The 25,190-nt window shown below is 42.2% G+C and overlaps 1 protein-coding gene across 1 annotated transcript; it reads left to right on the plus strand.

Moving 5' to 3' along the window:
• Nucleotides 1–506: 506 nt before the first annotated feature.
• On the plus strand, nt 507–24,208 carry NRD1 (nardilysin (N-arginine dibasic convertase); the record flags this gene model as incomplete). The annotated part of the gene is made up of 30 exons (XM_009875604.1): nt 507–831; nt 1,024–1,105; nt 1,731–1,884; nt 3,627–3,700; nt 4,970–5,065; nt 5,940–6,062; nt 7,101–7,158; nt 8,110–8,183; nt 8,369–8,438; nt 8,847–8,924; nt 9,352–9,472; nt 9,544–9,602; nt 10,188–10,242; nt 12,321–12,425; nt 12,699–12,822; nt 13,327–13,413; nt 13,995–14,114; nt 14,796–14,847; nt 16,324–16,474; nt 17,580–17,707; nt 18,061–18,223; nt 19,466–19,497; nt 19,790–19,928; nt 20,402–20,449; nt 20,796–20,848; nt 21,453–21,536; nt 22,898–22,988; nt 23,302–23,418; nt 23,623–23,712; nt 23,991–24,208. Coding segments are annotated over 30 exons (3,151 nt in total), but the record flags the coding sequence as incomplete, so codon positions are not given.
• Nucleotides 24,209–25,190: the final 982 nt, after the last annotated feature.

Here is a 25,190-nt window from a genome sequence, read left to right on the forward strand (position 1 = left end):
GTTATGTCTGTGGTTCCCATTTAATAGAAAGCATTGATAAAATCAAATCAAATCAAATGGAGTCTCTGGGGCCTATTTAGAGGCAAAGACTTAAGATCTTAATTCTGTCACAGAATATATGTTTCCCAGAGCCTGACAAGCGTAACAGGCTATTGAAGTTCGGATTTGCCTTTTCTGAGTATATGTAGTTTTCCAAGTGAGGGCTAGTAGCTGAAATATTTCACAGAGAGAGAAATAAAAGCTCAAATCAGTGTCCCTGACCTTGTGGGGGAAAAAGGGTTCTGCTGCTACTTCAAAGTGCTGCTTTCTTATTCTTATAACTGTTGAACAGCTGAAGAGTGTTTACTTTCCTACTATAGAATTACTCACCGTAGCTACCTTTCGATTTTTATTAGGAAATCTCACTTGAAGAGAACAACTATTGTAGGAAGTACAGAAATTTTCACAATTCTGAAAGTTCAGGTTCAGGAAATGAGCATATTCATTGCAAATAATTATTATTTCAGATATATCAAACTGCAAAACGGCTTGTGTGCACTTTTGATATCGGATTTGAATTACTTGGATGGTGCCTCAGCTGCTTTATCTTCGGAGGAAGAGGATAACGATGATGATGGCTCCAAAGAGGAAAGTGACTCTGAAGAGGAAAGTGATGAAGATGATGACTCTGGAGCTGAGATCGAAGACGGTAGAGAAGGTTTTGATGATGAGGACTGTGATGAGGGAGATGAGGATGATGATGGAGATAATGAGGACTTCAATGATCATGATGACAGTGAATTAGAAGAGCTAGCTGAGGAGACGAGAAAGAGAGGCTGTACAGAAAAGCAGGTAGGTACTTAAAGCTGTAGGGTGAAAAAATATATAGTGAGCTTTTTTTGTGGTTTGGCATTTTGTGATTTGGCATTCCGACTAGACCACCTTTTTATTGTGCATGTCCTGATTGATTTATCTTATACTTCTGTCTTTTTCCTGAAATGTTTCTTGAAGCAACTTCTACTGAGAGTGTTGTATTTTCTCTAGTCTGCAGCAGCCCTCTGCGTTGCTGTTGGCAGCTTCTCTGATCCCGAAGATCTGCCTGGATTAGCACACTTCCTAGAACACAGTATGTATCTGCTCCTTTTTAATCTTCTTCAGCTTCAGTGCAAAAGGAGTGCTGTGTAGCTCTGAATTTCTGTAGCGTTTCAGTGTAATTTCCTATTTCGGCTATCCTGGAACTCATTTGTGATTTTTATAAAAATACTTAGTATGGATCTCTTAATGTAGGAGAGGGTGTCTTGTACCCTTTGACAGGCTGTGCACTAACATGTATATTAACGTTCTTTGCCATTAAATATGGGTGAAAGCATCTTACTTATGGCTTTATAAACGAGGCGTGAGCTACAGACCTTAGTAAGAGGTGACGAATTAGTCATACAGGCACAGGAACCACATGAAGTTTCTGGCTAGATGTAGCTCAAAATACTGCTCATGACCAGTTGAAGCCCAGCATACCTAGAAAAGACGCTGATATTTCCAGTCTGTTTGGGCCTTCTGCTACAGGCACATTACTCTTATTATTGGGCAGATTACATGCTCTGTTGCTGTTTAGTAGTGAGCCTCTGGGGGTGAGCTGTGGGTCGGTTGTAGCTAGCACTGCGCTGAAGAGGGCTTGTTGTAGCTGCGATCAGGAACCCCAAAATAATGCCGTCTTGGTAATTTTCCTCTTTTTTTTTTTTTTGTTTTTCTAGTGGTTTTTATGGGCAGTTTGAAGTACCCAGATGAGAATGGGTTTGATGCGTTTCTGAAGAAACATGGGGGCAGCGATAACGCGTCGACTGACTGTGAGCGGACAGTCTTCCAGTTTGACGTGCAGAGGAAGTACTTCAAAGAAGCGCTTGATAGGTAACTTCATATAAATGGAGATTAGGTGTTAATGGATGTTTGTATGTGCCTCAGGAGGTTGGGCGTAGCTGTTCAGTTCTTCATTTTGGAGTGATTAAGGCTGTTGCTGAACTTCCATAGGTACCTGTGCTACCACAGTGGATATTGAATGTAAGGAAATACCATTTCCCTTTGTGTTTTTTGAGGTGGTGCAGGTGTAGCTTCTGTGTGATTATGTAGAATCCATGTGTAAGTCTTAAAGTAAATTTTTCAATTATTTTGACACCCTTAAACTAGTAGCACTGATGACGAGAGATCACAACTGTTCAGAGGGGAAGTGCTCCCAGAATCCCAGTGATTCATCCTTTGAAATATCTGTAGTTATCAGTACAGTCAGTGGGGTTTTTTAAATTCTTTTTCTGTTTGTTTCCAAGTCTAATCCATCATGGTGGATGGAAGGCAACCTTGAAAGTTATGGAACAAAGTGTGCCTCAAAAGGATACATTTAACACAATCCAGGTTATTTGATGAACTATGTATCTTTTGCCAGAAAGTATTTAACTTACTCCTTTGCGCAGGACAACAGAGCTACAGCTGTTGCTCTGGTTTCCTCCAGTGAGGGGAAATTATCTCTTCACAGGGGCATGGCTACTGAGTATTCTTGATGCTATGAAATACCTCATGAGTCGAATCCACTGCTAACTTACTTCGATCAGAATACATTTCTGTGACGACACCAAAACAAGCGTTTGCACATTTTACCAAGTATTATGTAAATTTTACCTGACAAAATTCAGCTTTTATTTGTAAATTAGCCCAGCTTCTTTAGATGTTTGGAAATATAGAAGAATCTAAAAATATAATTGCAGTCTGTCACAGCAACTCACTTAGTGGAGAGGAAACACAGAAATTGTGAGTTCTGTAGAACAGCATCTCATACAAGGAAGATAAATGGATGCTGATAGTGATTTCTGCTCATTTAAGCACTCGTGGATCTAAAGAAATTGAAAGACATCACCTTTTAGTCGTCTTTAGCTTAATGGGTCCTGTAGTGGTAGAACTCTGACAGCAGTGTATTACTGTTAACTTTTTGCTTCAACCAGTTCAGTACATCATAAAAAACCTCAACAAGTAAAATAGAAATGTTAGATTCTTTGGCTGCCTTCGGCAGAGTCTCTGTTTGCTGCAGGTCTCTTATCTCTGTTGCTGTGCTCTCTGTGGGTACAGGAGATGTATCTAGATGACAACACTGACTTGTATATGGATAATAAAATCATGATGTATATGAAAACTTATATTTTGGGACATAAATCAACAATTTGTTGCCTGGAATCGGGAAGAAACTTTCCGTATTATGTTACTTCTTATGAACAACCTAGTACTTTCTCTGAAGCATCTGGAACTGGTGCCTGTTAAAGCCAGGAACCCAACTAGATGGGTCACTTGTCTGACTCGGACGATCATTCTTAGGATGGAGAAGGCAGATAATCCCACACCCTTTATTGTCATACCCTACTGTGACCAACCAATTCATTCCCACTCCATGGAGCAGGGAAGTCCTGCCCTTTGGGTTTTGATGGTATCACAAACCTGTTCTCACAAACGTGATGGTATCACCTGGCTTTTACCTTTCCTTAAGACAGTATCATCAAGAGTGACAAGACTTCATCAACTAAAATAGTAGATATTGAGTGTAATTGTTGTTTATTTGTCCTAACTTAATAGATACTGGAGGAAAGAATATGAATTTTTCTGTTTCATAGGTGGGCACAATTCTTTATTCACCCGCTAATGATCAGGGATGCAATAGATCGAGAAGTTGAGGCTGTAGACAGTGGTAAGTAAGAGTATCTTTTCCTGTATGTTTAGTCCATCTTCTTAAAGAACCAAAACCATTTTTTTGAGCTGCATTTTGGACTGCCCTTCTGAGCACCTTAGTCAAGTTCACCTAACTTGACGGAGACATTAAACTCCTCAGTTTAAGTTTCATGGATATCCCTGACTGTTAGAGGAGAAAACCCAAATATATTGCCATCACTGCAGGAGTTTACCATCTCATTTCTTAAATTGGAAATTAATAATTTTAAGTGATTTGGCAGTAGCTGATAGAGCAATTACCTGAGCATGTGGATGCTCTTCAGTGAACAGCGTGAAGCGTAGCTGTCGCCAGTGTGGAGTTAATACAGTGAGTTGAGGTAATTGTACTTGTCTCCTTATTCTAATGCCTTAACTACAAAGTTGCTTCACGGAAGGAAATTGAACCACACTTAGAAATGAGTGGAAAGTTCCCTTTTTTTCCTGATATGTAGTGAATACCTCCAGACTGCCTATAAAACTTCACTGTTTTAGAAAAAAAAATATGTTATAGGCAGATATACTGGCTAGTTCAAATTTTTTTTTTTTTCAAAGTTGTCACCATCAGTCTTCTGGCAAGGAGAAAAAATGTGTAATTTGATCTTTGGATTTTGATAAGCATCAATATAAACGGGGTCCTGTCTTTGGCTTAAGGTGTGGTTCTTCAGCAGCTTCAGCCAGTTTACGCCTTTGCGTCCGCTGCCTTCAGCACGTGCGTCCGCTCCTTCCCTTGTGCTGACGCTGCAGTGATGTGCTGCCCAGTCTGTTGATGAGGTGGCTGCAGCCAAAAGAGTTAGTTTACAGCTCTGCTGTGCCTGTTTCTTATTACCAGCAAAAACCAGGAAAATGCGGTTCTGTGTGATATGTGGGAGAAGCAGGCTTCTAGTTGCTCTCTGGTGCTTTCTGCAGGGCCTGATTCTGTAGAATGTTGGTGGCCTTGTGTTCCCATTAAATTTAAGAGATGAGAGCATTCAAGTGGGACAAGCTGGAGCTTTACCTGCTTCCCCTCTTCATCCCTTTCTTGCTTCTCTGCAGTGAAGTTTTTCTTCTCCTCCTGACTTATATTCATTACTGGTAGCAAGTCCCGTTTCTTATCCAATTCACTACTTCATCATACATTAAAACAGAACCATCCCAGGCTGCATCTGTGAGGTGTGTCTCTTTCTGAGTTTGGTCGGGATTTTTGCTGTGTTTTGTTTTGTGGGAGCATGGCCTCAGGTTTTAATGCATACCACTGCAAATTCTTTAACAGAGTATCAGCTGGCAAGACCTTCTGATGCAAACAGAAAGGAGATGCTGTTTGGGAGTCTTGCCAGGCCTGGACATCCTATGAAGAAGTTTTTTTGGGGTAAGTTCTGAATTTATTTTATCAAGTGGTGATAGTACTTGAACTTTTTACCACTAACAAATGCATTAACCTGAGCTGTCTTATCACAGAAAACACTACCCTTGCTCAGAAGTATTAGAACAGTTATTCATTTTACAGTGAAATGTTTGGGCATAAAAGCAGGGCTCTTCTTTTTGTTCTGGTGCTGCTTTTTGCTGATGTTAAAGCTAGGTTGCCTTAGGTGTATGATTATTTAACTGTCTGTTAATGTAAAGGTGGTGCTCTCTGAGTCATCTCTGTCTTGCTTAAGCTGGTTTTTTGCTATTAAAATTTCCTGGGAAGATGAAGTATTTCTGGATTTGTGTCTAAGGAGACTTTTAAAAATAAATAGTTCATTGTTGCTTGCAGCAGTAGACCTTCAGAGCCATGTGAGTGGAGCAGAAGGGAAATTTGTCCTTCTGGACAATACAGTCCTGGCTCTCTCACCCTTGGGGTGCTGGGTGGGCATGTGAGTTGCAGTGTGATGGATAATAGAATTAGCCAGCTTTGAAATGTAGATAATTTTTGTAAAGTTTTACAGTGACATATATTGAACATCATATTTTCCCCTCCTTTTTCCTGTTGGTGAGGGAATAGGTGGCACCACACAGTGAGCTGTGCAGGAGGGCTCTGTTTTCCATTGTCATAGACGTATCAACTGTCCTTATAACAGGAACTAGAAATTGGAAGGTACAACATTTCAGATAACAGAAATCTGGAGTTAAAGGAATGTTAAGTGTTCTCAGTGTGCTTACCATGACTAGACTCAGTGCCAGGGGAGGAAAAGAAATTCTCAACATACCTGGTCTTGACATAACCAGTGTCTAGATAACTAACCACCTTGTAATGTTTACAGGTAATGCGGACACACTCAAACATGAGCCTAAAATGAAGAATATTGATACCTACACCAGACTGAGAGACTTCTGGCAGCGCCATTACTCTGCTCACTATATGACTTTAGTTGTCCAATCTAAAGGTAACATCAGTTCCTTAAAAACAGGCTCGTTGCTGCTCTTAGTGTGGTGCTTTTGGTGCCAGGTCAGCTGTAGCCCAAGCTGGTTTAGTGGATTGGCCAGTCCTGCAGGGGAGCTATTTAAATGTAGATTTTAGCCTAGTTTCCAAGCTAAACAAGACTTGAGCAATTGTGCTGTGTTATTCTCATCCTGCCACTTCTTGAGAAACTTTTAACTGAAAGTGTTGAATTGATTCCAGATTAACATAGAAAGTAAAATCTCAAAGATGTTTAGAAAAGAATCCTGCAGGAATGTCGAGTCAGACCACTTACGTGCTTCTGGTCTCTCTGCCATCACTAGTGAACCTTGACAGAGAATGATGGGGAGACTGAGACTAGGTCTCCCAGTTGTTTTGTTCTGCCTGAGGCTTTTTCAAAAAAGATCTAAAAATAAACTACACTTCTCTAGGAAGATTAGAGATTCTTGAGTTTTTCCCCCTAGACTGAAAAATTTTATACAAATGGAATTGAATTTCATTTCAGCAAAGAACTTCAGAACTGTGGGTTGTTTCTGCTGAAAATAAAAGAAAGAAATTTCTTTCAAGTTAAGTGTGTAGTAGGGACCTGTGCTGAAAAGAAATAGTTGTGCCTATTCAAGTTAGGTTTGCACTTCGGGCTTTTGTTGAATGCTAAAACTGATTGCAATTCCCGTCTGTAAAATGGAGATGGTTATGACAGAGGTGGTAATTCTTTCCTTCTCCTTTGCTTTTAGTTTCTATCTAGACTGTAAAATACTTCAGGGCATTGAATGCCTCTCGAATAATCATTTACATAGTGATGGAGTGTAGTATTTCTGCTAGTGATTGGAAAGAAAATCGTGATAACTTATAGTCAGCCCAGGTCAACTTTGTAAGCTTTGAAGTTTATAATTTAGAAGTTTGCATTTTAAAATAGGCTGACTTGCAGCTTCTTTAAAATAGCTGAACTGGTGAGATAAGATCAACTATTTGTCTTAGACCTTCAGGAAATTGCATCTGACTTTCTTTTTTCTCCCCTTCTTAGAAACACTGGATACGTTGGAAAAGTGGGTGACAGAAATCTTCTCTGAGATCCCAAATAAGTAAGATTCTTTTGATGTGTAAAACATTATAAATGAAAAAAATTACGTGTTCTTAAAATGCTAATTTTAAGAAAAATATCCCTTACTGGAGAAACTAAGGGAATTGATTTTTTTTTTTCTGAATAAGGATATTAGTTAACAAAAAAGCAACTTTGGATATTAATGGCTGGTATTAATTGTTTCAGGAAGACTTTGTTTATGCTTAACAATTACTTAGTGTGCAAGTTGTGTGGTGCTAACTTGCAGCAGTGTTTGCTTATTATGTGCTGATTTTATGACAATCATTCAAACCTAGATTATCCTTCTACATTTCTTATCTTTGCTTTATGTCAAAAATAATTCGCAGCAAAATAAATTAAGACCGTATCTTGAATTTAAGAGTCATCCTTAGGGTGGCAACTGCTTAGGCTTTGATCTTATTTAAAAAAAAAAAATTCACTCCACTGTGCTGGCTAAAAAAGGTGGTTATCCAAAAGCTATACTAACTTGGAAAGCATTTTATTTCCCCTTTCATTTTCTACTTTTGCAAGATGTCTATTTCTGTGGTGCTTGGAAACGCGCTTGCAAAATAGAGACGTGTTTGTCTCTCCTAACTCCCGTCCTTCAGGATTCTGTGAATCCGGGGCCAGCTCAGGAGGTTGTTTACTGTGCTTGGCTTTCCTGTCCCCTGGTACAAACGCAACCTTTTTGGTTTTGTCACCTTGGACAGAAGGAGAGGGAGGAGCTGATGTGGCATCTAAATCTTGGGTGGCTCCTGTACCGCGTGGGCAGGGTGCAGGCGAGCGGCGGGTTGCCTTCTGCGTTGGGCTGGGCACGTCCTGGGCTGGCTCTTCGCTACGGGCTGTGTTCTGGTTGCAGCGCCCCGTCACGTCTTAGCTGGGGATGCTCACATCTTGTGATTGTAGCCTTGAATCCTTGCCAGTAACATCACACTTTAATTTTCCTTTTAAGTGGTTTACCCAAACCCAGCTTTGGCCATCTGACTCAGCCTTTTGACACGCCAGAATTTCACAAGCTTTACAGAGGTGAGTAAAACAGATTTGTTTAAAGTATGATCCAGATAGTTTTTAGAATAATTCTGTATGGTTCTGTGTAACTTTTAACCATTCTTTCTGCATTACGTAAATTTTCTTATCCATGTCTAATCATGTATATTAATTTATATTTTGTATAAATGTAATTTATATTAAATAAGTTTATTTATGTTCAGTTGTTCCAATCAGGAAAGTTCATTCACTGAGCATCACCTGGGCGCTGCCACCACAAGAACAGTATTACAGGTACGGTGTTGCTGCATTTTACTTCTTCTGTGTTTATGTTGTGAATAGTTTTATCGACTCTCACAACAAACTGTAGAATCTCATGTATTTGTGTGACAGATTGCTTTGGTTCAGCCAGGGGAAGATTTTTTTAAATGAGTTAAACTGATGCAGGTATGGTTCCTTTTATAAATAGTGCGGATTGGTACACAGCTGATTAACGTCATTCCTCACTGACTCAGATCAGTCATCATGTTCTGAACTCCCACATTTTTAGCTCATTATCCTAATGCTGGTTGAAAATGCAAAACTTGCCATGAAGAAACCAGCGCAGTGTATTTTAGTCGTTTGTCTAGTGATCAGGTTCCTTCTGTGAAGCAGAAGGCATTTAATCTCCTGGCATTTAATCTCCTCCAAATTTTTTTTCAGGGTGAAGCCACTTCATTATATTTCCTGGTTGGTGGGACATGAAGGCAAAGGCAGTGTTCTTTCTTTTCTTAGAAAAAAGTAGGTATTTCTTAAGCAGAGTTGTTAAATGCTTTGCTGCATTTAAAATAAAGGCAAAATCTTGTTTTGTATGTATGTATTTTACACATATATAAAAGCTGGCCAAATATGCTTCTTTGTATCAGCATTTTGGAGTGATACTCTTAAAATTTATGATAGACCCAAGTAAGAAGTAAGTGGTTTCTGTTCTGTGATCTGTGGGTCAGCAGTATCTGTGACTGATCTCTAAGAGGCCTCCCAAAGGTAACTGAGCTTTCTTACCGTTTTTCTTAAATTCTGCATCCTGAGATTGACATCTTCATGCTGGAAAAGCTTTCATGAAGAAAAACAGACTGAAAAGCCATTGAAGCAGAGCTATGATAATGCTGATTGTAACTAAGCTCAAATAAAGCCGAAATAGGTAATTAATAAATACCTTTTTCTATAGATTTTGGGCTCTTGCATTATATGGAGGAAACGGTGAGACAGGATTTGAGCAGAACTCCACTTACTCCATCTTCAGCATTTCTGTGACTTTGACTGATGAAGGTTACAAGCACTTCTACGAGGTATGGTTTGCTGCAACTTGATTTTCTTCCTGTTTTTCTAATGTTTCTAATCTGTTCTTTTCTCTCTCTAGGTGGCCCATGTTGTATTTCAGTATGTGAAGATGCTGCAGAAAAGAGGGCCAGATAAAAGGCAAGTGTTTGCCAACACATCAGATATTTGTGAGATTGTCCTTCTCCATTAGCCTTTTATGTGGTGGCACTTTTTTATGTCTAGGTTTGCTAGAACATAAATGGTGAATTAGTAGTAAAGCTTGTCTGTGTGGGAAATGTGTCAGTTTAAGTTTAAAAATTAATTTGCTAAATATTTATGCTTGTTTCTTCATTTGTGATTTATTGTGATCTGATTTCTAATTTTAAGAGGCAAAGAGTGTAGATGTAAGGTGCAGTTTTACATTTATTTAAATAAATTTGTTGAACCAAATTTGATGGTCAGGACTAGGGTGTTCTGGTGCCAACCTTTACATGTTAATTTGGTGGTGGATTCTGAGGTTTTGTAGTTAAGTCATCGTCTAGTGTAAATAGCAGAACTTCCTGCCAATTGGAAAATGCCATTTTGGGTGGAAGGGAAGTGTGTGTGATGCTGACTTCTGTGTCGTGTACCTGAACAAATCATTGAACTTGCCTTTGATGCCTTTCCTAGAAGATGGGTTTTTTTCCAGATTCTCAATAAATGTTGTGGAAAATTCATTTTTATTCTCTTTTTCCTTCTTTACAGAATATGGGAAGAAATCCAGAAGATTGAAGCTAATGAATTTCACTACCAGGAACAGGTATTCATCCACTGTTTTGTGTTGATATAGGTAAACCATAAGAAGGACTTCTTTTTCATTTTGAAACACGTTTTCAAAGTTCTGTTCAACCAGACGCATGCACTTAGTGAGGCTGTGTTTTGCTGGAGGAATTTGTGTTCTAGGCAGAGACGTATTGTGACGTTTTCCTTAAGAGAATTAAGTGTTACTGGTTTTCATTCTCTACTTGTTAGGTAGGTTCTGTCTCAAGTTTTAATCGTTAGGCCCTTGTGTGTGAAGTTCTGTGCCCGTTAATAGTGCCTGGCGAATTGTTTGGAGCTTTTCAGTAGTTTTGCCGAATTTCACTTTCTTTTAAGCAGTTTTGGTACTCCTGCTTCCTGGGAATAGAAAAGCAGTGTTGTGCCGAACGTGAGGCTTACTGGGGACCTGGCCTCACAAAGGCGGGGGTGCCAGTGACCCCCCTCATCTGCACGGTTAAATGTGGGTTTGTGTCAAGTCTGCCTTGGCTTACAGGAGTAGCAGTAAAAAAGGAAATATTGACAGTGGAGATTGTTTCTGTCCAGATGCTCCAAGTATTTTCAGACACTTGTAAGAGGTGCCAGTCTATTGTCAGGATGCTGGAAATGTCATTTGAGTCTGTAGCTCTGACTGAGTTCTTGAGTGGCCTTTGAATAACATTTGGAAGTGATACAGACAGCAAGGACTGCTGCCAGCAACCCCAAGTGATAGATCACAGAACACTGGATTTCTTTGGTAGGAACAACTTTACACTGATTTACAAGTGCATTTTTTTTAAATGTTGTGTGGTGGGGTTGGGTTGTTGGTATTTTTTTTTTTTTTGTGGAATACAACCTTTAGAAATTTGTTAGCAAATTTCAGCTACTACAAAATTACAACTGACTGCCTTCTCCTAACAAAAGCTTTTCACAGGACAGTAGACAAGAACTAAAAATCTGCGAAGGATGGCTATTTAGTGTATTGGACCTAGCTGGAATGATTATCTGTTGCCCTACATACAGCTTTATGATTCTATCTTATTAGTCTTAGTTCTTTTTAGTGTTCCCAGCTAGAATTTTATGTTCCCTAACAGGCTAGGTACTTCCCAGAATCAAGCCAGGTGGGGAGAGAAAATACCCGAGTTTACACTGGGGAAATACCCACTGGTAAGAGGGCTGCCTTTTTGGCCACTGAATTTTGAGTGATTATCAAAAGATTATTGACAATGCAAGGATTTAACTTGGAAAGCAAGGATGAGAACTATATATGCTTTTGTGACAGGGTTGTACATCCTGGGGGACAGATGAGTGGCACGGCACTCTTCTGGTTGACGAAAAGAGCTGGTACGTGGCCTCCTAAAGAATAATGGTCACGGAGGCACGGCTTTGGGATAAGCAGTTATGTGCCCCAAGAGAGATTTAATGTTTCCTCAGATGTACAATGTCTTAAGATTTTTGGTCATGGTTTTCACTACATTTATAAGACTTTGATGTGTCGAACTTGCCTTTTCTCAGGTGAACTGTGGCCTGTTTCTGGATCCAGGGTCTGTAGGGGATGGTGCTGGCTGGTTCAGAGAAAGCCAAGCAGCACTCAGCAAGAAGCTTTGCACTGGGTAGTCTTGCACAGTTAAAAGGCAATCTGTGTTTTCATATCCAAGTAGGAGAATCTCTTCCTCCTCACGCTACATATCGGGGCAGAGATCGGAAATGCTTAAACAGCAGCAGCGGTTCCTCAACTTCCTCTTTCCAGCTTCTAGATCACTTCAAATCTTGAATCGTGCAACTCTGGTTGTGTTCTCTGGTGGCAAGGAGTGCGACGTGTTGGGTCTTTAACCTGGCAGGTTTAGGGACTGTAAATGCATGCTGAAGGCCACTTCTTCTATAAAGATGGTGTCTGATATTTCAGGGTTCTCAGAGGAGTGCTAAGCGTTAGATATGGTTATGAAATATAGTTAGTTTGATAACCGAAGCTAAACACCGTAACAAGCAGAGCAATGCAACTCATCCTCAGAATACCTGACCAGTCAAGCTCTTCTCAGAGAAGAACACTCATATTTTAGTTTTCTGATTAGGTTAAAAATAGCTTTATCAATTTTCTTTCAGACAGACCCAGTTGACTATGTGGAAAGCCTGTGTGAGAACATGCAGTTGTTTCAGAAGGAGGATTTTCTGACAGGAGACCAGCTCTTGTTTGAATACAAGCCTGAGGTAAATATTCTTTGAACTCTGATTATATATTTTTAAGTAGGGAAAATATAGCCATACTATATAATGTAGGCACATATATAGGCATATCATTAGGCATAATACAGACACAGATTTTGTATTAATTGAGTTCCTCTTATTATACTCAGAAGGCAAATCTCCTTTTTTTGTGAGCTTGTTATGCCTTGTTCTTCGTATGTTCAGACTAAGAAGTCTTTGCTGGGTCAGGCAGAGTCAGAGTTGCATTTGAACTGAAATATTGTCTTGAACTTGTAGATCATTGCTGATGCCCTTAACCAGCTCAGTCCTCAGAGAGCCAACCTCGTTTTGCTGTCTGCTGCCAACGAAGGCCAGTGTCATCTAAAAGAGAGGTGGTTTGGGACACAGTACAGCGTGGAAGGTAAAACAGCAGCAGAAACTGTAAACACAGATGTAAGGGTGACAACACAAAACACAACCACAGCGAAGTAGGGAAGCGACTCCTCAGTGCTTCACTGACCTCATCATCAGCCAAATACTCTGTCCTACTCACTAGGTGTTCTTTGGGATCAATTGATTCCCACTCCCTAGTTTACGGTTGTTTCAGGAGGCGGGGATCCCAGCGAGCCCTCTGCTTGGCTGCCATTCAAATCCTGAACAGGGAAAAGAACACCAACAATGAAGGACAGGGCACGTTGGGCACTGGGTTATTAATGTGGGCTGGCTTGATTTACTTTTAATAGGACTGCTTCAGTCCTGCTTCAGTTTGTGGGGAGAGGATTTAGAAAGAGTCACAATGAACCAGGTTGAGAAACTCATCTTGTGTTCTTCATGGAGGTAGCTGAGAGATGAGATGACTGGCTTAAAAAGTAGGGATAGAATTACATTCCTGTTGAGCTAAATTCGATTTGTGGTTTTTTAATAGATGTTGACAAGTACTGGAGTGATTTATGGGCCAGTGACTTTGAGTTAAATCAGGACCTACACCTTCCAGAAGAAAACAAATACATAGGTAAGGCACCTGAGCATGAGTGAAATCTTGCCCCAGTAATTTGTTTGAGAATTTGCTGTGGTTTAGAAACAATCTTAATTTCCATCTAAACATCAATGTGTTTTTTGCATATTAAAAAAATATGAGCTCTGTTCACTTGAATTTTGTTTATTATTCCTTTATTTATAAGCTTGAGGACTGAGGCTTTTTTTTTCAGGTGTAAACTTAAAGATTGTACAGCTGTAACAGAGCAGACCTCACACAGTGAGATTTAACACAGAGCTATGGACGCCCTAAAAGAGCAATTTTATTTGTGTAATTCCACTGTTTTTGAAAGCATCTAAATACCATCTGTCTCTGTTGTGAAAACCAAATGAAAATAAACTTGTATCCTGAGTGGAATGCAACACCACCAATTCTGCACTGCTGCTGAGCCACTAAGCCGGTGTGGAACTGAAAATTAAATCTTTGGGTCCAGGAAAGCATTGTCATGTATAATTTAGCAAACTGGGAGGGGAAAATGTATTTTGTTGATAATTTTGAAGACTTTCTGGCTATGTCTGTGAAACTCGCTAACTTCTTTGTTTTTTCTTTTTTGTTAGCCACTGACTTCGCTTTGAAAGCCGCTGACTGCCCTGAGACAGAATATCCAGTCAAAACACTAAGCACACAGCAAGGCTGTCTCTGGTACAGGAAGGATGATAAATTCAAAATCCCAAAAGGTAAATGCCCGAGGGCTTTCTGAAGAATAGGACCCCCCATTTTTACCAGCTGGAATTTATGTGAAGGCAACTAACCTGTGATAGTGTTCACCATCTAAGCTCAGTGTTTACTGCCAGCTCCTCCATAACCATTTCAGTATGGTTTTAGCCACAGTGAAAGCAAAGCAGGTAAACTGCCTTGTGACAAAGAAACCCTGCTGAGTGGAATCGCTGAAGTGTAATGACTTCTGAACATCTGACTATGGGCAGAATTAGGCAGACAGAATATGGTGCTGAGGCAAGGGTTTGAGAACAAAGGAACACATTAATTGGAAGAGACTATAGTCTCTTCTACAGAAAGAGAAAAGTATAGCCTATAGCTGAGATAAATATGGAAATTACATTTTTTTTCTTTTAAACAGAATGTCACAGAATGAAGCGTCTGTTAAACAAATGTCTTCTGGGGTTTTCTTAATATTGGTCACACCATTTGAGTTAGTATTCTTGTGTTTTCTAATATTTCATGGGTTTAAGGCAAGATTTTGGAGAGAAAAAGATGATGATGACTTAATAAAAGAAAAAATATATTCTTATAGCTGAATGACCGTTTTTATTAGACTCAAGTTGTGACTAAAGAACAGCCTAATGGAAAACCATCATTTCTTACACAATTGCTCATTTAAGTTTCTTTTTCCCCGCCAGGTTATGTTCGATTCCATCTGATCTCTCCATTGATACAGCAGTCTGCAGAGAAGTGAGAATTATATCATTTATGCTTATCTTGCAGAGTAACTAGACTACCATACCTTGTGAAAAAGCATGAAGAGAGATTAATTTTAAACTGGAATAGAATGAGGCTTCTTTTTCTCATGCTCTTGCACTTTCCTTGTGGTTTGAGCTGTAGGTCGGTGAGGGTGGTTCTGCAGCAGGTCGTTACAGTAGCAAACAGATGCATTGGAGTTTCTGGGTGTGTTATTGGCCAGTGCAAGTTTTGGAAGAAAATAATATAACAGCAGCAGTGCTTATATGTATAATACTGTATTACATATATAGTATAATACCAGAAGTGCTTAAGAGGAGTTGGTCCTTGGCAAGTTTGCTGATGACACACACTTGTGTGGTGCGGTCAACACGCTGGAGGGAAGGGATGCCATCCACAGGGACCTTGACACGCTTGAGAGCCGGGTCCAGGCCAACCTCATGAGTTTAACAAGGCCAAGTGTAAGGTCCTGCACCTGGGTCAAGGCAATCCCAAGCAGATACAGGCTGGGCAATGAGTGGATTGAGAGCAGTCCTGGGGAAAAGATTTGGGTGTGTTGGTGAATGATAAGGTCAGCATGAGCCAACAGTGTGAGCTTGCAGCCCAGAAGGCCAACTGTGTCCTGGGATGCATCAAGAGCTGTGTGACCAGTGGGTCGAGGGAGGTGATTCTGCCCCTCTGCTCTGCCCTAGTGAGACCCCACCTGGCGTACTGCACCCAGCTCTGGAACCCACAACACAAGAAAGACGTGGAGCTGTTGGAGTGAGTCCAGAGGAGGGCTACCAAGATGGTCGGAGGGCTGGAGCAGCTCTCCTACGAGGACAGGCTGAGAGTTGGGCTTGCTCAGCCTGGAAGAGAGAAGGCTGCAGGCAGACCCTATAGAGAACTGGCAGTACCTGATGGGGCCCTACAAGAGGGCTGGGGAGGGACTTTTTACAAGGGCCTGTAGTGACAGGACAAGGAGCAGTGGGTGGAAGCTGGAAGAGGTTTAGACTAGATATAAGGAAGAAGTTCTTTACCATGAGGGTGATGAGCCACTGGCACAGGTTGCCCAGGGAGGCTGTGGAAGCTCCATCCCTGGAAGTGTTCATCTCATGGCTCAAGTCTCCTGCATAGCTGAGTTCCTTTACACAAAGTGTGATTGTTCGATGTTTTGAGCGTTGGCATTGAGCACTACGGTGTGCATTCCTACCTTGAAGCAATCTTAAATCATGTGAAGTTGGAATCCTATTCGTTGCAAAGGGTAGCTGAATGTCAAAGTAATTTTTACATAGTGTCGTGTGTTTTCTGGATGAAGGGAAACTTCCATTCTGCTTTTCTGGGTTTGCTGAAATTTATTTTTTAATACTCAAGTATTCATTTCTGTTGGAGAACTTACTGTGTGTGCCATCAGACTTGTTTGGCTTGATTTCCGTCTTTCTTCTTTTTTTTTTTCTTTCGTGTTAACCCTCTGCCCTTTTCTCCATCCAGCATAGTTTTGTTTGATACATTTGTAAACATCCTTTCCCACAATCTTGGTGAACCAGCTTATGAGGCCGACGTTGCCCAGTTGGAATACAAGCTAGTCGCTGGAGAGCACGGCTTAGTCATTCGAGTGAAAGGATTCAACCACAAACTACCTGTAAGTGCTGCTGATCTTCTCAATACTTCTGTGCTGTGTCTCGGTGTATGTGCTTGTTCTCCAAGGAGCTGGAGCCTGACTGGAGCTTTGAATGTTTCGATGGGGTGTTTTAAATGGGAAATCGTGTGTCTGTGTTCAGATACAGGGTAATGCAGCAAGTGCTTTTTCATGCTCTTATGTGTATAAAGATGCAGTTTTATTCACACAAGCTCAAATTACTGACCTTAGGCTGACTTAAGGTAAATATTCCTCTAATTAATAACTGTATCTCAATTAAGACTTTAACAGTGTTTCATTTAAAAAGAGCTGTGAGTCTTCCATGTCCATACAGAGGGTTAGAGCCTTTCCATCTGTAAGCGGAGGCTATTTGTATGCTGTCTGGAGAAGTGTGCCTCAAAATAGATTTTGTTCACAGTTTGACTTTGGAGTTACAGATTTTGATCGTACTCATTGTGGATGCAGCTTTTCTTTGTTGGGTCTCTAAGAGCTTACCTTACAGAGATCCCTGTTCCCATTCTCTAACCGCTGGCCACGTGAGACATGGCAAGCACAAACAGAGGGGATGTAGTGATCGAAGAGGAGAGAACTGCCAAGGTTCCTTAGGCTTTCACTGCAAGAGCTTGACTGGAGCTTTAACAAGAGTGTCAGTTGTCTGTCAGGCTTATCAATGTAGGATTTAACAGAAAAAGCCAGAGATGCAAACTGAACATTGTTTTTTTAAATCATGGATGTTGCTCTGTTCTGTTGTCATTCTGGGGTCAGCTGTAAAAGGAAAAAATGGATTATCTGATACGTAAATGTTGGAGTTACAGGCTAGGTTTGTTTCAATAAAATGTGGAAACCGGTATTGATTTGGGATATTGAGCTTATTTCACTCACTTTCTAAAAGTAGTGTCCTTTTGAACTCACTGTAATTTGGTATAGAACTGTTTGGTGAAGGACATTTAACTGAATTGAGGAATGGGCTTTAGTAACACTGCACTTCTGTTCTGTTGACCAAATAAGGATGATTTTTTAATTATTACAGGATTAAGTTTAAATTTTTTTTAAAAAAAAAAAAGCAAAACTACAAAAAAACCCTGACTTAAGCCTGTTTTCTTTACAGCTTCTGTTTCAGCTCATCATTGATTACTTGTCTGACTTCAGCTTTACTCCAGCAGTTTTTGAAATGATAACAGAGCAGCTGAAGAAAACGTACTTCAACATCCTCATCAAACCTGAGACTCTGGCCAAGTGAGTTCTGGGGGAAGGCAGAAGGTGGCTGTACAGCAGGTGCTGGGGTTGAGCTGAAGAGCTCGGGAATCACTGCTCTGTGGTTACAGGAGCTTGTTCCAGGGCTTACTCGTAGCTTAGCGAGCTCAAGCAGCCCTGCACCCGCACATCCAACGTGTGGCTCAGGCTGGACATGCCGGCAGCTGCTGTTCTGAAGTGAGCTGTGGCCCACAGCGGGTGCTGAGGGAGGGCAGAGTCAGCCCACGGTGACACTCCTGGGGACTGTCTCCCCATCTCCAGTACAATCCCAAGTCAGAAGTGGGATCTCTTACCTTAAACAGCTTGTGATGGCCTGTTTCCTTCTTGCGTTGCAGGGATGTGCGTCTCCTGATTTTAGAACATGGCAGATGGTCCATGATAGATAAATACCAGACGCTGATGAAAGGCCTTTCCATTGAGTCTCTCTCGTCCTTTGTTAAGGCTTTCAAATCACAGCTCTTTGTAGAGGGTCTTGTACAAGGAAACTTCACAAGCAGAGTAAGTACAGCATCAGCAGCTGACACGTACTCAGACTTCTTCTGAAAATGTGTTTTAACACAGTTGCCACAATTCCCACACTCACCTGCCCGCTGACCACCTCCTCCGTGCTAGCACTATAGAGGCTCACTGGTTATGGGGCAGCTTCACCTCTAACAACCCAGGAGAGCTCGCCTGGATAAGCCATGGGAGAGGCTGTAGTTGCAAGTTCAAACAAATTTCCAGGGATTTAAACCGCAGGGGGAAAACTGTGGGAGAAGTATGCCTGTAACCTTTTTGCCCTGCTGCCACCGTTTATGTTGTCTGATATATTGAGAAGTTTCCATGGTGGTGCCACAGGAGGAAGCTTCCCTCAAAGTACATTTATCCTGGAAATCTGATTGCCTGTATAGTTGGATCAAACCTCCCTGAGGTCCACTCATCCTCAGCCTTTTCAAACACCTGCAGTATTCCTTGAAGACTTCTGCCGTGGGACCAGGTCACACATGGTCCTGTCAGGCTTTTTAAACAGGGTCTGTAACGAGCCTTAGCTCTGTGTATCCAGTGTCACTGAGTGCCTGTGACTGGCACGGGGAAGAAACCTTCTGCAATTACGATTTGTGCCAAGAAGTTTGTCTTAGCTGGAGGCATTTGCCCGTAAACTGCTTAAAGCCTCTCAAAGCAAACATGCTGATGTCCTTTGGGATGTCAGATTTGTATCATGTCAGCTGTGTCCTCTTGAGCTGTGGAACAGGAGGTCTCGGAATCTAATTATGATTTGCTAAGAATCTTCATTCGAAATGGTTTTACTGCTGCAGCCTCTGGGTGAGCCAAGCTCTTTTCACAGCATGGCACACGCAACCCTCCACTTCCTGTCAGTTTTACTGTTCCTCCTACTTTCTCCCATTTCTTCCACATAAGCCTAAGAGTCTCCTTCCCAGAGCTCCAACTTCATGCACAAGAGAGGGCCCTTATCTCCTCCTGTGTCCACCCTTTGCTGTTGTGGTGGCTGATGCTCTTCTGCATTGTCCTGCTGGAGAAGTTACAGTGAAAGCACCTGCCTGGAGCCCCTGTTTGCTTCGCAGTGCAGAGGTGTCTGGAGGAACCTGGGAGAAGGCGAGGGGGCAGGGACACAGGGCTTACAACAGAGCTCAGCTCTTCTTTGCTTTGGGGGTGTCACTTTCTCAAGCGATGGACTGGAGTGTGTGGTTGTGAGTTGTGGTAATAATTCTCCTCTAAAACTTATGTTTGTTTTCTCTCTAGGAAGCAAAGGATTTTCTGAATTACGTTGTTCAGTGAGTATCTCTTGACTCTTGTACTGCTCATTATGTGGAAACTATAATCAAGTTAAGAGTCTTTTCTAGAGGAACGGATCAGGGTGGGAGCGATGCAGAAATTCCCTTCTCCTTCCTGGGCACAGTGGGGCCAGTGTTTGCAGGAGGTGTCTGTTTGTCACAGCAGTTCGGGCAGGTCATTGTTCTGGTTTGGCGAAGGGAAAAATAAGGTCAGGCCAAGTGTGAAATGCCTGGGTGTTTGGGCTAAGAAGCAAATGCATGTTTGACACTGTGCTCTTTGTGCTCTCTTCAGAAAGCTTGAGTTCGCTCCCCTGGCCCATCCCTGCCCTGTTCAGTTCCGGGTGGTGGATTTGCCAAACACGCATCTGCTCTGTAAGGTGAAAACTCTCAACAAAGGTGATGCCAACTCTGAGGTGACCGTCTATTACCAGGTAACACGCTAGCTTGGTGTGCACTGTCCCCTCTGGTGGCTGCTGGTGCTATGGGTGTTCCTATGGCACAGCCTTGAGAGCAGTCTCTGGACAGGGATGTTACAGAGGCTGCCCTGAAATGTCATGTGAGCACACACCTGTGGCCTGGGAGGATAAACCCAGGTGGGCTCTCGAGGTGTGTGGGGTTCCCTGAAACCTGCACCTTCCCCTCCGGGCCTATGCTAGCAGCTGGGTTTGTGTCTTGGTGATTTCCTGGTGTCCTCACCACTGACCTCTTGGCCCTGGGCTGAGCCCCTCCTCTCTCTTCTGAAGGCCAGAGTGGGGCCTTGAGGAAGACAAGAACTTCCCAGCTGTCCCTGCTGTAATTTAGTGCTGCAGTCCAGGCTGAGGTGTGTGCCACAGCTGTCACCTTGGTCTGAACTTGTAACATTTAACTTGGCAAAATCACCCTAAATTCTTCATTTTCTTTCTAGTCAGGTGCCAGGAACCTAAGGGAATATACCCTTATGGAGCTGCTTGTGGTAAGTTTGTGTCTCCTGATCCATCCAAGTGTCTTCCCTGAAACCAGTGCTTAGAGCCAAGGCTGTGGGGCTAAATGGTACAAAGGGGAGAGCAGGTACCTCCTGCTCACTCTGGTGAAACTTGTGTTTGGGATGGGATCCCCCAGCTGCTGCGGTGGTGGCCAGTATAGGTGACTGTTCTCTTAGCTACCGACCCAGAAAACTGAAACCTTAATGCCGGGGGCGTAGATGGGAAGGCAGCCTTTGGGTTGTGTTCACCTGTTGAGATGAGGGTTCTGCGTGGAGCCCAAGGGGCGGCTGCAGAGGAGCATCACTTCTCCTGTAACACAGGTGTGCTCTGTTTCAGATGCACATGGAAGAGCCTTGCTTTGACTTCCTGAGAACCAAGCAGACCCTTGGGTGAGTTCACTGGGGAGGGTGAGCTCCTACGCACCTGCTTGTGCTCTTCCCTGGTATTTGTACTCTGGAAACCCCTCCTGCACAGTGGCTAATTCCTCCACTGTTGTAATGGAAACAGCAACATAAACACATCGAAACCACGAGCAGTCACTGATACAAGCTGCAGCCAAGTTGCTGTTGAGTCGTATGCACGTTGCATCTCTTACCAGTGTGTTAACGTGGAATTATTCAGCATCAAATTTGTTCCCCAGGGCTGTTTTCACAGTGGCTCTGTGGTGCGTAGCAGCCTCCCTCAGAGGCACCCTTCTACCTCAGGAAACCGGAACAAGCTATTCACAGCTCCGGGTCTGTCACTCTGTTTGAATGAGCTTGCAGGAACGCAAACACAAATACTCTGCCAAGCTTAAAAGGGTTTCCTAAAAATGAGAAAATACTGAAGTGCAGTTATGCAGGAGATTAGACTACTCAGAATTTATATCCAAGATTTTTCTTTCTGAAGTACCAACACTGTTTTAACTTGTGGCATGTCCTGTAAATGAAAATCTAATTGTGCTTGTGGAATGACTTCATCGTTTTTTGTTGTTGTGTTTGGTTTTTTTTTAAGCTACCATGTGTACCCTACCTGCAGGAATACTTCTGGGATTCTTGGCTTCTCGGTCACAGTAGCAACCCAGGCAACTAAATACAAGTAAGTGCTCTGTGGTTATTGTTTGTCACCACTCTCAGGCTCGGGCCACTGCCAGTGCCCGTTTCTTGTGTCCCCCGTGTCCTCCTGGCAGAGGTGCAGGCACCAGGGCACGGCTCACGCAGACGGGCTCTGCTCGAGGATGTGTCTCCAGGGGCTGCCAGCCTGGGACTCGAGGCATCAGCTGGTTGTGCCTCGCTGTATGTTGGCAGTTGTTGTTGCTGTTGCCTCCAGCACAGGGAATTTAAGGCAACTGGTTTTAGGAAAGTCAAGCTTAACGAGGTGGCCAGGGGACGTTGTCTGTATTCGGACACTGACCACGGGAGCCTCACAGGGAATAGTGCGGTACCAAGCTAACACTGTGACCATGTTTACATGTTGTATATTTACCCAACACCCAGCTGTAGAATTATTACTGAGTTTGACTAAATCTTCTTGTTCTCTTTGCTCAGGCCACAGCTGACTTCAGTTTGCTTTTGCTGGAATTTTTCTGTGCACCTGCTGTCACACGTGTTTCAGGCCATGGAGGGGTTTTTATTCTGTGAGCACAAAGGCCTCAGCTTGTGACACCGCTCACAGTTGGAACATTGTGACTGCAAAACGCCACCTACATAAAGCAGTACCTTTAAGCTTCTTAAAACTGCAACAGTCCTGACTTGAACAGGGAAAAGTAATCCAAAGACTAAGTAAAATATCCCACCACACTTTTGAAGCTACTGCCAAGTAAATCCTGTGTAGGTGTTCTGACTCTGTCTCAGCAGACAGAACAGGATTTTGGTTTTGTTCAAAGCTGGGCCTAACTTACAGCTATTTGACCTGCTGAAGGGTTGCACGAAAAAAATATGCAACTTACAGTGTATTAGTGGAAGTTTAATTAGTGCAGAGTACTGCTGCCTCTACTTTCTAGTTGGATGACACTTCCATTACTGAGATCCGTGTCATCTGTAAAGGTGTTAGTGTTACAGAAACCTCACAATCTGTAACTCGTTATGGGCAGAGCTCAGGACTGCAGCTGGGGCTCCTGATACAGCACACGCTGCTGTCAGGTGTAGCACAGCCTGGGGCCCGGACAACAAATCTAAAACCCCCGTGCTTGGACAATACTAAAACTAAATACAGCTAAAAATTGGAGGATTTTTTTTTTTTATTTGCCAGTATCAGGGAAGGGAGGAAGGCTGGTGTTTGGGGAACAGGGCAGGAAGCAAGCCTGTCCCAAACATTGCCCCATCATTTGCAGGCCATTCCGCTACTGTCCCCTGCAGTACTGGGTGTTGGGTTTGGTATGGAGATTTTTTTTTCATTTTGGGGTTTTTTTTGTTTGTTTTTTTTCCTGACTGATTTAATTATTATTAACTCTCTTCTAGTTCTGAATTGGTTGACCAAAAAATTGAGGAGTTTCTTTCTTGCTTTGAAGAGAAAATCAAGCATTTAACTGAAGATGCTTTTAGCACCCAGGTAAAACTTGATCTTGAAAAGGTCTTCCTTGACCTGCTAAATGACCCCTAAACTGGAGGATCTGGTTACACCTTTCAGGCATGTTTCTGAGTTTTTTCTGGACAAAGGACTCACTTCTAAATCCTGCCTCTTACCCCGTTCTGCAGTCATTCTCTTAACATTTTCTCTCTGGGTGTTTACAGTTGATTTTGAAAGCAATGAACTACCTTGTTATTGTAATTTGGATTTTCTTTCAACTTCAGTGAATGTGATGGTAAACCGAGGTTGTTTTTAAACCCTTTGAAACTACTCGTTTTGTCTTTGTGGAATTTAGGTTACAGCTTTGATAAAACTTAAAGAATGTGAAGACTCCCACCTTGGAGAAGAAGTAGACAGGAACTGGAATGAAGTTGTGACCCAGCAGTACCTCTTTGACAGGCTTGCCCGTGAGGTCGGTGGTCCCTCGTTGTTGGCTACACATGCAGGTCGCTGTTTGCAGCAGTTTTAAATGCAAAGCATAAACAGGGAGTTGTGCTGCTAGTGCCACACGGCTTCTAAAACGACGTGCTATTTTTAAAAAGGTTCTTTAAGGGGGGAGAGTTTGTAGAGAAACCTTTTTTATGTTTACTTAAAACCTCATTCCTGTGGATTTCAGATTGAAGCGCTGAAGTCTGTTACAAAATCAGACCTGGTCACCTGGTTCCAAGCTCACAGAAGCAACAATAAGAAAGAGCTCAGTGTACATGTGAGTGTTTGTCAGCTCCACATTGCCAAGTGCTGAAATGCCAAACTCCGATAACCTCGGCGAGCTGCGTAAGGGTGGGGGTAGAAGAGCTCTGTAGTGGAACAGTTAATGTGGCGCTTGTCCACAGACTCTTTACACCCTCTGCGTTTCTAATTAGTACTGTCATCTGAACTGCCTTTGAGTGTCTGTTTTTAATTGTAAGGGCAGCTGGACATTGAAAAAGATCAAAACTATAAAAGCTTAGAACCAAATTTCTTTTTTTGGTAACTTTTTTCCAGGTGGTTGGATATGGAAAACATGAAGGGGACGTGGAGGTTGCAGCTGTCTCAGAAGTACAGAATTCTTCATCTGGCGAAATACCTCATCTTATTTTCTTGCCCCCATCTTCTTTGATGACTAATGTTACTTCCATCAAGGACATCAAAGCTTACACATCAACTCTGAATGTTCTCCCTTACCATAAAATATTAAAATAAAAATGACGTCTTGCCCTGCAGCGATGTGTAATACAGGTGCTTTCTGCAACATGAACATGACAAGCCTCTTTTAATAAAAACAGGTCTGTAGGGTTAGCTGGGATGAAGATGTCCAGTCAGATCCTGAAGAAGCTTTCCTCAAGTAAGTTTCCAGCCAACCCTTCTCTTTAACCTCTCAAGTTCGTTCAGGACAGGCACAGCCCTCGCTTCTGGCTGGAGTGAAGGGTGAGTTCGCCCTACCACCACAGAGATGTCCGTGGGCACCTCTCCGTCTGTCTCGAGGGGTGGGCTTCTGCCTTTTTTGTTTCTTGTGCGTCGTTCCTGCAGTGCTGTAGCAGTTACAGCTCCTCAAAGAAAATATTCCACAGTTCTGGAGGAGTTAGTTACAGAGTCAGCGGGAGCGGGGGAGAAAAACAAACAAAAACACCCCCACACCTGAGGCCTCAGTCTCACACTGATGTGTTTTGGTTTTGTTGGTTTTGGTTTTGTGTGGGTTTTTGTATGGGCAAAACTGAGATCAAATCAAAGCTATTTTTTTACTGTGGAAGGAAAAATAGTTTAATTGCTACTTCTAGCTACTTACTTATTATTTAACTTCAAGCAAAAGCACAAAAATGCAGATTCCTGAAGTGCTGGATGTGGAGTCCAGGAACATTCTACTGTTGGTGCTGCGAATTCTGCTCCGTGTGCTAGTTCATTAACTACTTCGGGAAGCTGGTTTATCTGCAAGGATTCCAGTGAGAAAAAAACCAACAAAACTAATACAGTTCACATAAAACAACTGACCATCACTCAGCTGAAATAAAACAGTCTTGCTGCAAAGGTTTATTGTGAAATAAATAAAAAGTCCATAAGAGAAGTTTGAAAAATCTATTTTATGAAGCTTTAAGATGCACTGAGTAGAAGTATCTATGGTTACATTTTAATCTCAAAATAACAAAGTTATTTTGGGCAAGACACTGAAATGCCAAAAGATTTGATTATCGTACAGGTGGAAGGTAA

Source organism: Apaloderma vittatum, unplaced genomic scaffold (assembly GCF_000703405.1).
Source record: "Apaloderma vittatum isolate BGI_N311 unplaced genomic scaffold, ASM70340v1 scaffold18898, whole genome shotgun sequence".
Lineage (NCBI taxonomy): Eukaryota > Metazoa > Chordata > Aves > Trogoniformes > Trogonidae > Apaloderma > Apaloderma vittatum.